Source organism: Eretmochelys imbricata, chromosome 1 (genome assembly GCF_965152235.1).
Source record: "Eretmochelys imbricata isolate rEreImb1 chromosome 1, rEreImb1.hap1, whole genome shotgun sequence".
Taxonomy (NCBI): Eukaryota; Metazoa; Chordata; order Testudines; family Cheloniidae; genus Eretmochelys; species Eretmochelys imbricata.
This window is the reverse complement of record NC_135572.1, coordinates 50,004,800-50,018,376: the sequence shown is the minus strand read 5'-3', so window position 1 is coordinate 50,018,376 and position 13,577 is coordinate 50,004,800. Positions and strand designations below refer to the sequence as shown.

General features: G+C 43.9%; 1 protein-coding gene across 2 annotated transcripts in view; it reads right to left on the bottom strand.

The window, feature by feature from the left end:
- Positions 1-13,577, bottom strand: part of PDS5B (PDS5 cohesin associated factor B) — a 268,672-nt gene that overhangs the window by 61,431 nt on the left and 193,664 nt on the right. For both annotated transcript variants that reach the window (XM_077810153.1, XM_077810163.1), the window contains exons 19-22: positions 10,476-10,636; positions 6,613-6,736; positions 5,449-5,607; positions 4,624-4,692 (exon numbers count right to left, since the gene is read on the bottom strand). In XM_077810153.1, the coding sequence (XP_077666279.1) occupies positions 4,624-4,692; positions 5,449-5,607; positions 6,613-6,736; positions 10,476-10,636 (513 nt within the window). The remainder of the gene's footprint in view (positions 1-4,623; positions 4,693-5,448; positions 5,608-6,612; positions 6,737-10,475; positions 10,637-13,577) is intronic.

The window sequence follows — 13,577 nt, the reverse complement described above, 5'->3', positions numbered from 1 at the left end:
ATCTTGGATGTCTCCATGTGGATCCTGTCAATGAAGTCCTTATGCTCCTGTTACGTCTGCAGATGAGACATGTCCTCCTGCAGCTCTCTTACATGCTTTCTAAGGGGCTACACCAGTGGTTCTCAAACTTTTGTTCTGGTAACCCCTTTCACACAGCAAGCCTCTGAGTGTGACCCCGCCCTTATAAATTAAAAAAAACGTTTTTATACATTTATATCATTATAAATGCTGGATGCAAAGCGGGGTTTGGGGTGGAGGCTGACAGCTCGCAACCCCCCCATGTAATAACCTCGCGACCCCCTTAGGGGTCCCAACCTCCAGTTTGAGAACCCCTGGGCTACACCAACAGATACCTCTCACTGAAATAAATTTAAATAAAGGGAGTGGAGTCTCTTGTCCTCACTACTATTGTGGGGTTTTTGGTAAAATACAGATAGGTGGACTGTTTGGTTCAAGTGAAAATTGGAAGAAACCTTGGGAATAAGCGTGGGATGTAATCTCAGGTAAACTGTCTCTGTGAAACACCATATAAGGTGGGGGAACTATGAGGGCCCCAAGCTCACCCACTCTCCTGGCCAACGTACTAACAGTTAGGAAGAATACCTTCACTGTTAAGTGTAAAAGGTAGCAGAAAGCCAAGGACTTGAATGGCAGGTTTATAAGTGCTGATAGCACAGAGTTCAGGTCCCACACAGGCCTGGGTTTTAATACCAACAGGAATGTTCTGATAATGCCTTTTAGAAACTTGATTGTTGTGGGGGGGCTGAAAACTGGAAGATAAAAAGATATTAATAGCTGTTAAATATACCTGTAATGAACTAACAGATAGGCCTGATGAGTTCAAGGAGATACTCCAGGATAAGAGGAATCCTAGACTCCTCCCGAATCCTGCTGACACCACAAAGAGAACCCCCTCCACTTGGCAGTATAGCACCTTCTTGTAGATGATTTCCTGCTATTGAGAAAGATAGATTGGCCCTCCTCTGAGCAAGACTTCTCTAGCTCTGTTGCCCATCCAAAAAGCAGGCTATCAGATGGATGGATACAGAGTGGGATGGCTGGTGCTGCCTCCGTTTTGCAACACCAAACCCAGAAATGGCTGTAGGTAAATGCAAGGGTGAGAGGCCATCCGCAAGATCATCATGAACCAGAACTGCCTCAGTCCCCATAGTGCTATTAGAATTACTGCTGCCTAGTCCTGCTTGATCTTCTGGAGGATGCAAAGGAGCAGGGGGGATAGGAGGGAAGGCATACATCAGTGGGTCTGACCACTACACTATGAAAACATCCCCTCTGGAATTGCATCCTGGGTGTCCCAAGTGCAGTAGGCCAGGTATTTCCTGTTTTTCTGGGTTGCAGAGAGATCCCAATATGGAAATCTGCACTGTCAAAAAATGTGCTCTCACTTGTGATCCTTGTGAAAATGCCTGCTAGGGAGTTCATTTCTCCCAGTAACTGCACATCAGAGAGAGTGATCAGATGTTGGATGCACCAGTTCCAGATTTTGATACCTTGAACCCTGAGCTGAATGGTCATCCAGGTTCACTCCCTATCCCAGTAGTGGGGTATCCATCATAAGCATCTTCATGGGTGGGGCTAGAACAAAGGGAACGCCTACACAGACATTGGCATTTGTCTCCCAGCAAGTGAGTGATGTCAGAATGCTATGAGGAAGTGAGACCCATTTGTTCAGGGAGTCTGTGCTCAGAGCTACACATTCCTCAGTCATGCCTGGAGGCACCCATAGGTGAAGGGGGTAATATAGATGCAAGATGCCACGTGGGCTAGCATGACCAGACTGTCACTGGGGCTATGTCTAAGTTGAGAAATTAGATCTCATCATGAGGAATCTGTCCTGAGATAAGTATGCCATGTCTGCAGTCGAGTCCTGATTCATTCCAATACATTATATTACTCTTGTGGGGGTTAAAGTGGACTCTTCTTGATTTACCTGAAGTCCCAAGGAGTGACGCAGATCAAGTAAGGAGGTAACAGACTGGCTTGCTCATGGGACAGTCTTATCAGAAGGTACAGGCAGCAAAGTAGGGAAATATTAGGCTGCCCTGTAATTGCAAATAGGCTGCTTATCACAGCCATCACTTTTGTAAAGGCCCTCTGGGGTGTCAAGAAGCCAAAGAAGAGCGCACTCTATAGTGCAGGGCCCATCGTAAAGGAAGTACTGTGTGAATGTCTATATGAAAATGTGTCCCTCAAAACAACAACTACAAGCCACACTTTCACTGAGGGAGGGGATTACTGCAGCCAGGGTAGCCATTCTGAATCTTCAATGGCGAATGAAGACATTCGTCTGTCTGAGGTCCACGATGGGTCTCCAGGCCTTTTGTTTTGGAGGATTAGAAAGTATTTGGGGTAAAGACCCTTCTCCCTCTGTTGGAGTGGTATGGGTTTCTACTGTCTCTAGCTGGACCAGTGAATCCAGCTCTTGTCTGAGAATTCTTTTCTGAGAGGGGTCGAGAAAAAGGGTGATTTGGAGAAGGGGCAGAAAGGACTCTGTTTGTGTGGCCATTTGAGATGAAGTCTAGGACCCATTTGTCCGATAGGATGTGCTGCCACACTGGGATGAAATGAGCGGGTGGAGAAAACTGATTCTGCATGGACTGGTTGACAGCTCGAGTGACCCATTAAAATGCCTACTTGGTAGGTGGCGGGGTCTTATGAAGAGATGGTAGTACCCTCTCATCTCCTCAGAGGCTCACAGAAAGGGTAAGGAGCCAGTCAGCATCTATAAGGCAGTGGCTTAGAAAATTGTCTACAAGGTGCTGGGGTGTATAAGTCCAAGGAGCAGAAGGTGTGACAAGAATTCTTGAGGGAATGAAGCAATTCATCAGTCCTCAAGGGCTTCACTCTTATCTCCGTTATTTTAGGTGATGGGATGACCATCAGCAATGGAATAGTTAATGTTGGTATAGCAGTATCATCACTGTCCCTTACAGAGATCACACTTCAATGAGATTAAAAGGGAACAGGCGAGTTCACCTCTCCAGTCACTGCTTCAGTCTGCCTGACAAACCTGACATTGGTTTACACTTGGTTCATGTTTGAAAGGTTCTCTCTGTAGCTATGGGGCCTACAAATCTCCTTATTTAAAAAAAAAAAGAAAGCTTACATTCTGCACACATTTCAGTACATCAGAAGAGCCACAGAAATATATCATGCAGGCCAGATACATCCTGTGAGACATGTTTGACACCTCTAGTGTAGAGGATGCAGCACAATACACTGAAACGGTGGGTTACATATGCATGTATATTTCATAAATAAGCACAGAAAGGACAAAGATATAGCAGGTTATTTCTGAGAGAAAGCGTGGCTGGGTAGATGGAATTTTAACCTGCCATAGTAGAGAACTAGGTTAAATTCCCCACTTATGTAAACTGTCACAATGAGGCATTGCTTAATAATAAAAGTTGTGAAAAATGAAGTCTTAAAATGTTAAAGGTTTTAGGTGAGCTGACATCGTCAAACAGGGAACCAGGAACACAAGCCACAGGAGTGAAATGGCACTAAAAAGCAACCCAAAATGTTAGGATACATAAGAAATGGCAAAGAAAATACTTCTGAAGATATTAAAATATCAAAATGTATGTCCAGTTTGGGAATCTTTGCATCTTCTGAAGCATTTTGTACAGACTGGTCACTTTCCGAGACAGAATACTGGCCTAGATGGAACACTGGTATAATCTGCAATGGGAATGCCTGTCTTACCCATGTATATTTAGCTTAATAACATAATTCCACCTCATAGTTAGTACTGCACTACAGAGTTGTGTATAAATGCTTACAATTTGGTGGCTGCATAAATAGTGTATAGATCAAGGGTTCCCAAATTTGGTATGTGTACCACTGGTGATACATGAGATTGCTGGAATGGTATTCTGTAACAGGGTAGTCTGTCCCCTTTAAGGGGTAGTGGGGTCTGGGGCTAGTCAACTTTTATTCTATGACATGACCCATTTAGGGAAACAGGTATTCAAGGGAGTAGAAGATTAGCTGGGGAATAAGAGCCAAGGTGTTAATGAAGTAGCTACCTCCTTAACATGATCAACCCCAGCTGCTAGGTGACTCCCAGTACAGGAGATAGGGCAGACAGCCTGGAGAGCAGAACTCCAGAGAAGTATCAAGTCAGCAGAATAGGATGAGATGGGAACAAGAACCAGAAGGGAGACACGTGAGCTAGGGAAGCCAGTCTGAATCACAGGCCTTCCTCAAGAAGGATGCATGTGGGGCCCCTGAACCAAGGTAAAAAGTGTGAAACACCAAGGGATGCTTTGTGGAGCAAGACTGGAACCTGGATACTGGTGGGCCGGGGAAGCCCTCTTGAATCATGGCAGAGCCCCATGAAGGAGACCTGTGGAATCCCAAGAGGAAGGAGTTGTGAGTCCAAGCCTATTCTGACAAAATTCTTATTTTATTAAACCAAACTTCTTTAGTTTTAGAAAGATCACAGGGGCAGACAGATCTGAAGGAAACATACAGAAAAAAATGACAATTATTAATGGCAGCTTTAGAAATTCTGGGTATCTTTAGGTATACAGACATCATTAATTCACAATTATTATGCCAGTAAATATACACCAAGAAAAAGTTTTAAGAGCTACTTACTTTGACAAGTGTTTCAGGTGAAACTTCCTCATCTGGAACCCAAAGTTTAGTTGTCTTTTTCCCAGGAAGCTAAATAAAATTTTACATCTTGTTATGTTTAGTTTATTATACTATTACTATTATTAATAGGATACTATATTATTAATAAAGACTACTATAATCTTATTTGCTTCTGTCTGCTTTTAAAGACAAACAGCAGCATTCACTGGTTAACTATATGGCTTTTGTAATGCTAATACACGTATTCACTATTGACACAGCCAGTTTAATCATACTGAAAAAGATTTTTTTTTTACTGATTTCATTTTTCTATTTCCAAAGAGAAAGCAATTGCTTTAAAATATAAGCCAAAGTTAAATTCTTGCATTTAAGATCTGCTAACTATTTCAAAATTGGAATAAAGTCTTCTTAAAGTGTCAAGTTGTTGGCCCAAGCACAAGAGAGGAAATCCTGACCCAGCTTGAAATCAACCACAAAAATCCCATTGACTAAAATGGAGCCAGGAGTTCACCAAGTGGATTTAATATTTTTAAGTATTAGACAGTCACTTGCTGTGATCCATGAAAGGAAAACTTATTCTACACATTATCTGTGGGGTGGAGGTGAAGACTTCTTACCCCCCCCCCCTTTTACTGCATAAATTTCCAGTCAAGTTAAAAAAATACATGCCAAAACACCAAAATATCTCGAGATGTATACAGACAAGTGGAAACATACATGCTACTAATTTTTATAACTATCCTAATTTTCTATTTCCTGAATATCTTACTGAAGAAAAAAAGTCAATTTCTCAAAGGCAGCACAAATAGTTAAAAAAGTACTTACCCTGTCATTCATTAGCAAATCTTTAACAATAAAGGTGGCTACCAAGGATTTCAAAGGGGCAGCAAATTGGTCTGGGGCCAGCATGGCTATATGACCAATAGAAACCAATGGTGTAATGAGATGTTCAAGGTTGCTTGGATCAAGGCTCTTATGCAGTGGCTAAAAGATAAATACAGGCAACAAATTCAGATCATACCAATCTAATTAGTTTAGCTATACTAAAAAAGTATTTATTATTGAACACTAAAAATTCCATTCAATTAAAAGTTTCACCTGCTACAGGAACACATTCCCTCCCTCCCTCCACACACACACACAACCCCCTAAACCCTCCCCTCCCACCCCCCAAAAGCATTGCAGGAATTATGAACTCATTAGATTAACGGATATATTTTTCTGTGTTGTTAAACTGATGTCACATTCCATCCCTCAAAATTACTATTTCAGTAGTGGACTAAGTGATTCTTCTTTGAATAGTGATTTAAGATCCTTCAAGATCAAAGGTACTATAAAAGTTAATTATAAAGGATGGTGAATGCATAAATTTCCATTAGTCCCATTTAATTCCATTTACCCCAAGCTTCCAAAGGAAAGTGAACGATTTACACACTGACAGGTTTCAGAGTAACAGCCGTGTTAGTCTGTATTCGCAAAAAGAAAACGAGTACTTGTGGCACCTTAGAGACTAACCAATTTATTTGAGCATGAGCTTTCGTAGTGAGCTGTAGCTCACGAAAGCTCATGCTCAAATAAATTGGTTAGTCTCTAAGGTGCCACAAGTACTCCTTTTCGATTTACACACTGTTCCCTTTCCGAATACAAACTGAACCATCAAGGACTGCTTGCTGGAGCCTGTTATCACTACAGGTAAGCGTAGACCTTCTACCAGAATCTATTCAACCAGCAAGATTGGAGCCCTTTAATATGACCTCCACTGCACCAACAAGAACTATTCATTTGAGATTGAAGGGAGAAAGGAAAAAAGTTTATTTCCTTTAGTTTTATGTCTTGGATACTGGGGAAGGACTGATAGAATAACTTGTGTTTCAAGATTAGTTTCCACTATACTCCTTATTTTAACAAAATAATAAAAATACAGAGGCATAAATATGAATATGCAATGTGAAGATTAAAAGAAAAACAATTAAAACCTTTTTTTCTTACCTCAAATATCTGTGCAAACTGTGTTTCTTTGCTGGAAAATATTGCATGGATGCAGTGAATGGCATACTTGGCCTGACGAGGGGGGCCTTTTTTAGCCTTGTGATGCAAAACTGGGAGCAAAGCACTGAAAGTAAAAAGTTAATATCTTTTACAAATGTTAAAGTTTGCTACTTTATGTGTTTTCACAATATAGCTATACAAAAGAAACTCTCTTATTTGCACAAATGACTGGGGGACTCCTTGGAAAATTCAGTTTTTTCCCTGTCCTTCATCTGGTTCTACAAATGTTAAATATGAAAGAATATCTTTCCAGCATTACAAAAGTGATTAACTTAGGTAACAGGCTGTGGTAACTGAAGTACGGTAATATGGAGTTAGTTTTCAGACATGTACACTGTGTATCCATAGCCTGAGAATTGGAAAGTAATAGCGTCCATTGGTACGCACACACACCTTTGGCTCACCTCGTGGTTTTCTGAGGTGATAAAGAGATGGACAGATCAACCGCCTCTCCAGTTCCATCTCTACCGCAAATCTAACAGATACAAAGCAAAGGGGAAGGAGAGCAGGAAGTGGAATACAATAGGCACCATACATCTCAAAGAACCTCCAGTTACAGCCAAGTAACTTCCTCTTCTTTTTCAAGTGATAGTCCCTATTGCATACCACTGAGGGTGATTAACAAGCAATACCTCAGTCGAAGGAGGGTGCAAGGATGAAGTCGGAATGGTTAAACAGAAGACAGGTGTGCTGAAGGAGGAATCTGCCACTGCATCCTGCACCAAGGTGTAATGCTCAGCAACACTGTGTACTGAACTCCACACGGCTGCTCTACATATGTACCCAAGAGGCATACCATTGAAGGAGGCCATGGGTCTGAATGAGGTCTTGTGGCAACTTCCATGAGGTGCTTCTGAAGGCAGAGAGCCCAGCCTTCTCAGGTACAGCCAGGGAAGGATGGACAGATACTGCACTGGGATGCAATGTGGGCTTCTCCCAAGAAGCAAAGGCAAGGTTAAAGTTCGTCGCTGACAGAGAAGAAATGCGGGCAGGAGGCGCAGATTTTAAAGCCTAGCGTCTTCGGCATAGTCCAGTACAAGCACATGGCTACAAGGGGGAGGGAGGATATTTATGCAGAAACACCGCCCCCCCCCCCCAAGGTCCCAATTCTACTCCTAAAACTAGTTAACTACAAAAAAGGACTATATAAATAGTAAAAACAGTAAAATTCTCAAACTATGTACAACTATATATTTTCAGAAGTTCATCACATGCAAGAGGACACTATAGCGCTGACCTGGACCATGTGGTGGTTAGAAGGAATTGCAGACATGGTTAGTCTGCCCTGTTCTTTATCACCTCAGACAAAACCATGACGTGAGCCTATGGTACATGCATGAAAAAACGGTTACCTACCTTTCATAGCTGCTGCTCTTCGAGATGTGTTGCTCAAGTCCATTCCATTCTAGGTGCGCGCACCCACGTGCATAGCCATTGGAGATTTTTGCCTTAGCAGTACCCACAGGGCTGGCTGTGGCGCCCTCTGGAGTGCCACGTTCATGCCGCGGTATATCAGGTGCCACCGGCCCTACACCCTCTCTGTTCCTTCTTGCCAATAACTTCAACTTTTTCTCAGCCCGTTTTGAGATGAACAAGATGGAGGAGGCGGTCTGCCACAAGGCCTTGGCTATCTTGAGGACCCCCTCATACACACACAGGGCAACCCAGGCGGGCGTACTAGCTGAGAGAAGGTTGAAGAGGGTGTCCTCCTGCTGCACCATATCTTGCACCTCGAGCCCCAAGTTCTCAGCCACATACCAGAGAAGGGCTTGATGCTCCCTAAAGCCATCCAGCAGGCCAGCTCTAGAAGGTCCCGTGATTGCCTCATCTGGGGATGAAGAGGAAGACTGAACTGCCGGTGGGGATGCTGGAGTCTCGACCACTGTCATAGAAAGGAGCTTTGGGATGGGCACAGGTTCCTCCGCCCCGACCTCTGAACGGGCTTCTGGTACAGGGTCCGGGGCCGGTGGGGCCGCCACCAGACGTTCCATCGCGGCCACCGACAAGTGCTGTGAAGGAGGCATCATCACAACCTGCATGCCCCTCTCGCTCCAATGAGGTCACTGCACTGGCCACTGGCTGTGCAGTCATTGAGCTGCCATTGAAAAAGGAGCGGGCTCCCGTGCCTAGTGATGTCGATGAGACCGTGACGACGGGCTGAACTGGCCCTCTGTACCGGAGGAACCCCCTTTCAGTGACCAGAAAGGAGCAGTCTACGCCTGCATTTGTTTGCTGGTCTGGCTACTGGTGACCACTGTCAGATGTAACTGAATGGTAACTGTACTGTGGAAGGGAGAACTGGTACCACGAACATTCCCACCATGCTGGTGATTGGGACTGATGCCTAGATGACGATTGTTGAGAAAGTGAACAATGCCAGGAATAGTAAGGGGAGCGTTGGCCCCGTGCCAGAGAGTAGTGCCGTGGGGATCTGGGAACTTGCCTGGACGACCAATGATGCAGTGTTGTTCCTGTCTCCTGATGGGTCTTAATGGTGGACTTGTCCTCTTGGGGAGCCTTAGCTGTGTCCTACGGCACCAGGTTTGTCATCGGAGCAGGGAGAGACCTGTGCTCTCCCTGCGCCATGGGAGCCTAGGATGACGAAGGGCAGGAGTGCGGATCCCCTACTGCTCCCAAGAGTCAGTGGTGGACCTTTAAGGGGGCTGGGCGCCCCAGCCAGGGATGCACGATCGTGTAGTTCTGGAGCAGTCTGGTGGGCAGGCCTGTGTCCCTTGATAGATGACCCCTGGGCCTTCTTGCTTGGCACTGGCGCACGCTTCTTTCCATTCTTCTTCGGCACCAGTGATGGCGAACGGCGCCCGAAGTCAGGTGCCTGTGAGGTACTGCACATGGAGGCCGAGGCACCTGGTGCAACCTCCCCGGACTGCTAGGAAGCTGGGCGGAGGGCGGACTCCATCAGGAGAACCCTGAGGCCGATGTCCCGATCCTTCTGGGTGCAGGGCTGAAAGTTTTTGTAGATCCAGCATCTCTCCTTAGCATGTGACTCCCCCAGGCACTTAAGGCAGCTGCTGTGGGGGAGTCATTTGCAGGCATAGGCCTGCTGCAGTCACAGCAGGGCTTGAACCCAGGAGATTAGGGCATGTGCCACCTAGGGCAAGTCCAGCTGGGACCCTAACTACTAACTAACTGACACTTAACTACTTAACAACTACTTAACACTAGTAAAGCAAACTATATACAATGGCCTTAAAGCACGAAGTTCAGAATGGTAGACAACAGTTAGCTCTTGCTAAGCAAGAAAGGCGCTCTGACTGACCACCACGGGCGATCAGAAGGAACTGTGAGGGCATAGGGCTGGCAGCGCCTGACATATCGTGGCATGAGCGTGGCACTCCAGAGTGCACCACAGCTAAGGCAAAAATCTCCAACAGCCATGCACGTGGGCGCACACACACCTAGAATAGAATCGACATGAGCAAGCACTCGAAGAACTAATGGATGTTACTGCTTTCAAATTCTCTCACTCCGGATGCATAGTGCGCATGCATAAACAGTCAGTGCAATACAATAGGGACCATCATTCGAAGAAACACTGCTTTTCACCTATTACTTGCACTTCTACCTTTCATCAGTTAATGCATTTAAGGGTTTTTAAACCGCACTGCTATTCTTATTAAAAGCCTGAGTGCCACAAACTTTTCTTTGGAGTAACAGAGTCCTTCCAAAAAAAAAAAAAAAAAAAAGGATGTTAAATATAGCACTTCCACATGAATAAAATGTAACCTCTAGAATTCCATTTAATAAAGAACTGTACTCAAATAGAACAGTATAATCGAACTCACGATCTGATGTGAGGAAAGTCCTCTTCAATTTTACTTCCTGTGTTTTTAAAAATTTGTAATGCAGCTTCTGCCACCTTTTCATCATCCATTTTCAGGCAAGCCAGAAGGGATTCAAAAGTTTCAGCTGAATGGAATGAGATAGGGTGTGTAAATGACAGGACCTGCAACAAGGAAGTGACAAGTCACATGTTAACTTTAAAAAAACAACCCCACAATTGTTTAAATTATCAAGTGTTATCATCTGCCATATTTTGAACCCTTAGAATACACTGCAGTTTTTTGGAAAAGCAATCCTACCTCTCACCTCTCCATTGAAGACCTTCTTTCCCTCACTTCTGCTCACTTGTCTCCCTGTGCTCATGGTCTTAACAATGTTTATGTGCTTTCCCCATCCTCAACCTCCCTTCACAATCCTTTGATTCTGTTTTTTTTCCTGTGTCCAGCGGTGGGGTCTCCCAAAACATTTATCCCTAACGCTTTAGACTGCCCTTGCCCATCCTATTCCATCCTGCCTCGCCATCTCCTTCTCTCTCCTGGCTCTTTCCCTTTTCTCTCAAAGAACAGACTATCTCCGACCATAAAGAAACACTCTACTTGATCCTACTTCATTCTCTATCACCTCTCCTTCCCTTCATTGCCTTGAGTAGGCTGTTGATTTTTTGGAGCCTCAACTTCCTCCCTTTCACACCTGATCATGTCCTCTCCATTTTGCTGAAATGGTCTTCATGAAAAATCACTAATGACATATTTTTCAAATTTGTGTGCTTTTTTTCATACTCCATGATTTCTTTGCTTCCTTTCACATTGCTGACTATCCCTCTCTTCCTTGGGCTTCTGTGGACTCTATCCTTTCCTAGCTCTCCACCAGCCTTTCTGACCACTTTATCAGCATTAATTTCAGTGGATTCTCTTCCTCCTCCCTCTCTTCTCTGTTGATAGTCACACAGTTCAGTTCTGTCCTAGATCCATCTTTCTCCATTGTCTTCCTGAGCGACATCTTGGCTCGTATGGTCTTCCTTACCACCTCTGATGACAAGTCAAACCTACCCTTTCACTCTTGACTTCTTCCAACTTTGTCCAGACATGTACAGATCTTCAACTATGGATGTTAAACATCTACACTCACCCTTCCCCATTCCCAAATTACCATATTGTTAAACAAACTGGCCTCAGATCTCTGGATAATCTGGGCTATATGTTCTGCAGACGTCAAAGTCTACAGAGCTCTCATCTTTAATTGTCTGAATCCAACTGTCAATTTTTGGTGACCCAGAAGAGTTTCATAAACTTGAGGCTGTACTCTACAGCATTAATGTATCTGATGCCATAAACACAACTAAGCATATATGATATGAGCAACACAGTGGAACCCCTTATAGTGAAGTCAGATCATTACATTCTGTACTGCTTCAGTTAAAGAGATTTTCACGCTGTTCAGAGTACACATTTGTAAATCATAAGGTGATGAGCTCTTCCCCGTTTTTTATTTTGTCAGAGTTACAAGAAAAACAAGAGAACAGGAGAGACATAGGAACTTTGTTTAACTATGTTTATACCATGTCTAGTGTAAGAGATTGATCCTGACTGGGGCCTTGGCATACTATCCCAATATTAATATTATATGTAATAATAAAGTGTGGTAAAAATTAGGAATTGGCTGTTCTTTGAATAAAACAGTGATTTTAAAATATTAAACGATTTGACTATAGCCAGGTTCCACTGTAGTTGGTTTCTGAAGAAAAGGGAGGCAGAGGCAAGTCACTCTCCTATGGATTAGAAAGAGTCATACCAGCAACTCAAGGATGAAGCCCAAAGGAAAATCCATGACATCAAAAATAAGGAGTGGTGAGGAAAGGCCTAGGAGATTGAGCTTTATGCTGATAAACATGACATGAGGAGTTTCTTTCAGGCAATAAGGGCCATTTATGGCCCATGCTCCCATGAACCCACACCACTCTGAGCCCAAGACGGGTCAACATATTTTAAGCACAGCGAAGCAATGAAAGCCAGATGGAAGGAGCATTTTGAGTTACTCCTGAACCGTGAATCAACGGTCTCTGATGCCACTATCGAATCTATACCTCAATGACATGAAAGTGAATCTCTTGCTGACACCCTACTCTTGAAGAAGTAACACGAGCCATTATGCAAACTAAGAACAAGGCAGCAGGGCCAGATGGCATATTACCTGAAGTCGACAAGTTTGGAGGTGAAGAACTGGTAGGGAAGCTCTACAAACTTTTTCTTCATATCTGATATAATGAGAAGATTCCAGAAGACTTAAGAAATGCTAACATTGTTACAATTTTTAAGAGATAAATCGGAGTATGGAAACTATCAAGGCACTGCCTTGCTATCTAAGTAGGGAAAATTCTTGCCTGTATCCTCTCAAACCGATTACTTCCCTTGCTGAGGAAATATTGCCAGAATCTCAGTGCAGTTTTAGACTATCCCGCGGGACAACCAACATGATCTTCGTTGCCTGGCAAATCTAGGAAAAGTCTCAGAAGCAAAATCAGGACCTGTACATGGCTTTCATCGATTTGACAAAGGCCTTTGACTCTGTCAACCACGAAGCCCTGTGGAAGGTACTGGCCAGATTTGGCTGCCCTCCAAAATTTATTAAGGTCCTAATGCTTCTCCATGATCTGTCATGGTTCTCTGTAATGGCCTTGAGACGGAACCGTTCGTCATCAGAACTGGGGTTAAGCAAGGATGCATTATTGCTCCAACCCTGTTTTCCATCTATTTAGCAGTCATTTTGGTCCTCGTTAAAGATCACCTCCCCAGTGGAGTTGACATTAAATACAGAATGGATGGGCAGCTTTTTAACCTTCAACATCTCTGCTCTAAGTCTAAAGTCTTCAGTGCCTCCATTACTGATCTTCAGTGTGCTGCTGACTGCGTCATCTTCATGCACATTGAGAATGACCTTCAGTCCATACTGGATTTTCTTGCACAACCTTACCAAAGCCTAGGACTCTCACTCAATATTGCCAAGACTAAAGTTCTCTATCAACCTGCTTCAGGCCTTGCACATGACCCACCACAAATCACCACTGAGGGTCAAACTTTGGAGAGAGTTGAGCACTTTTGCTAACT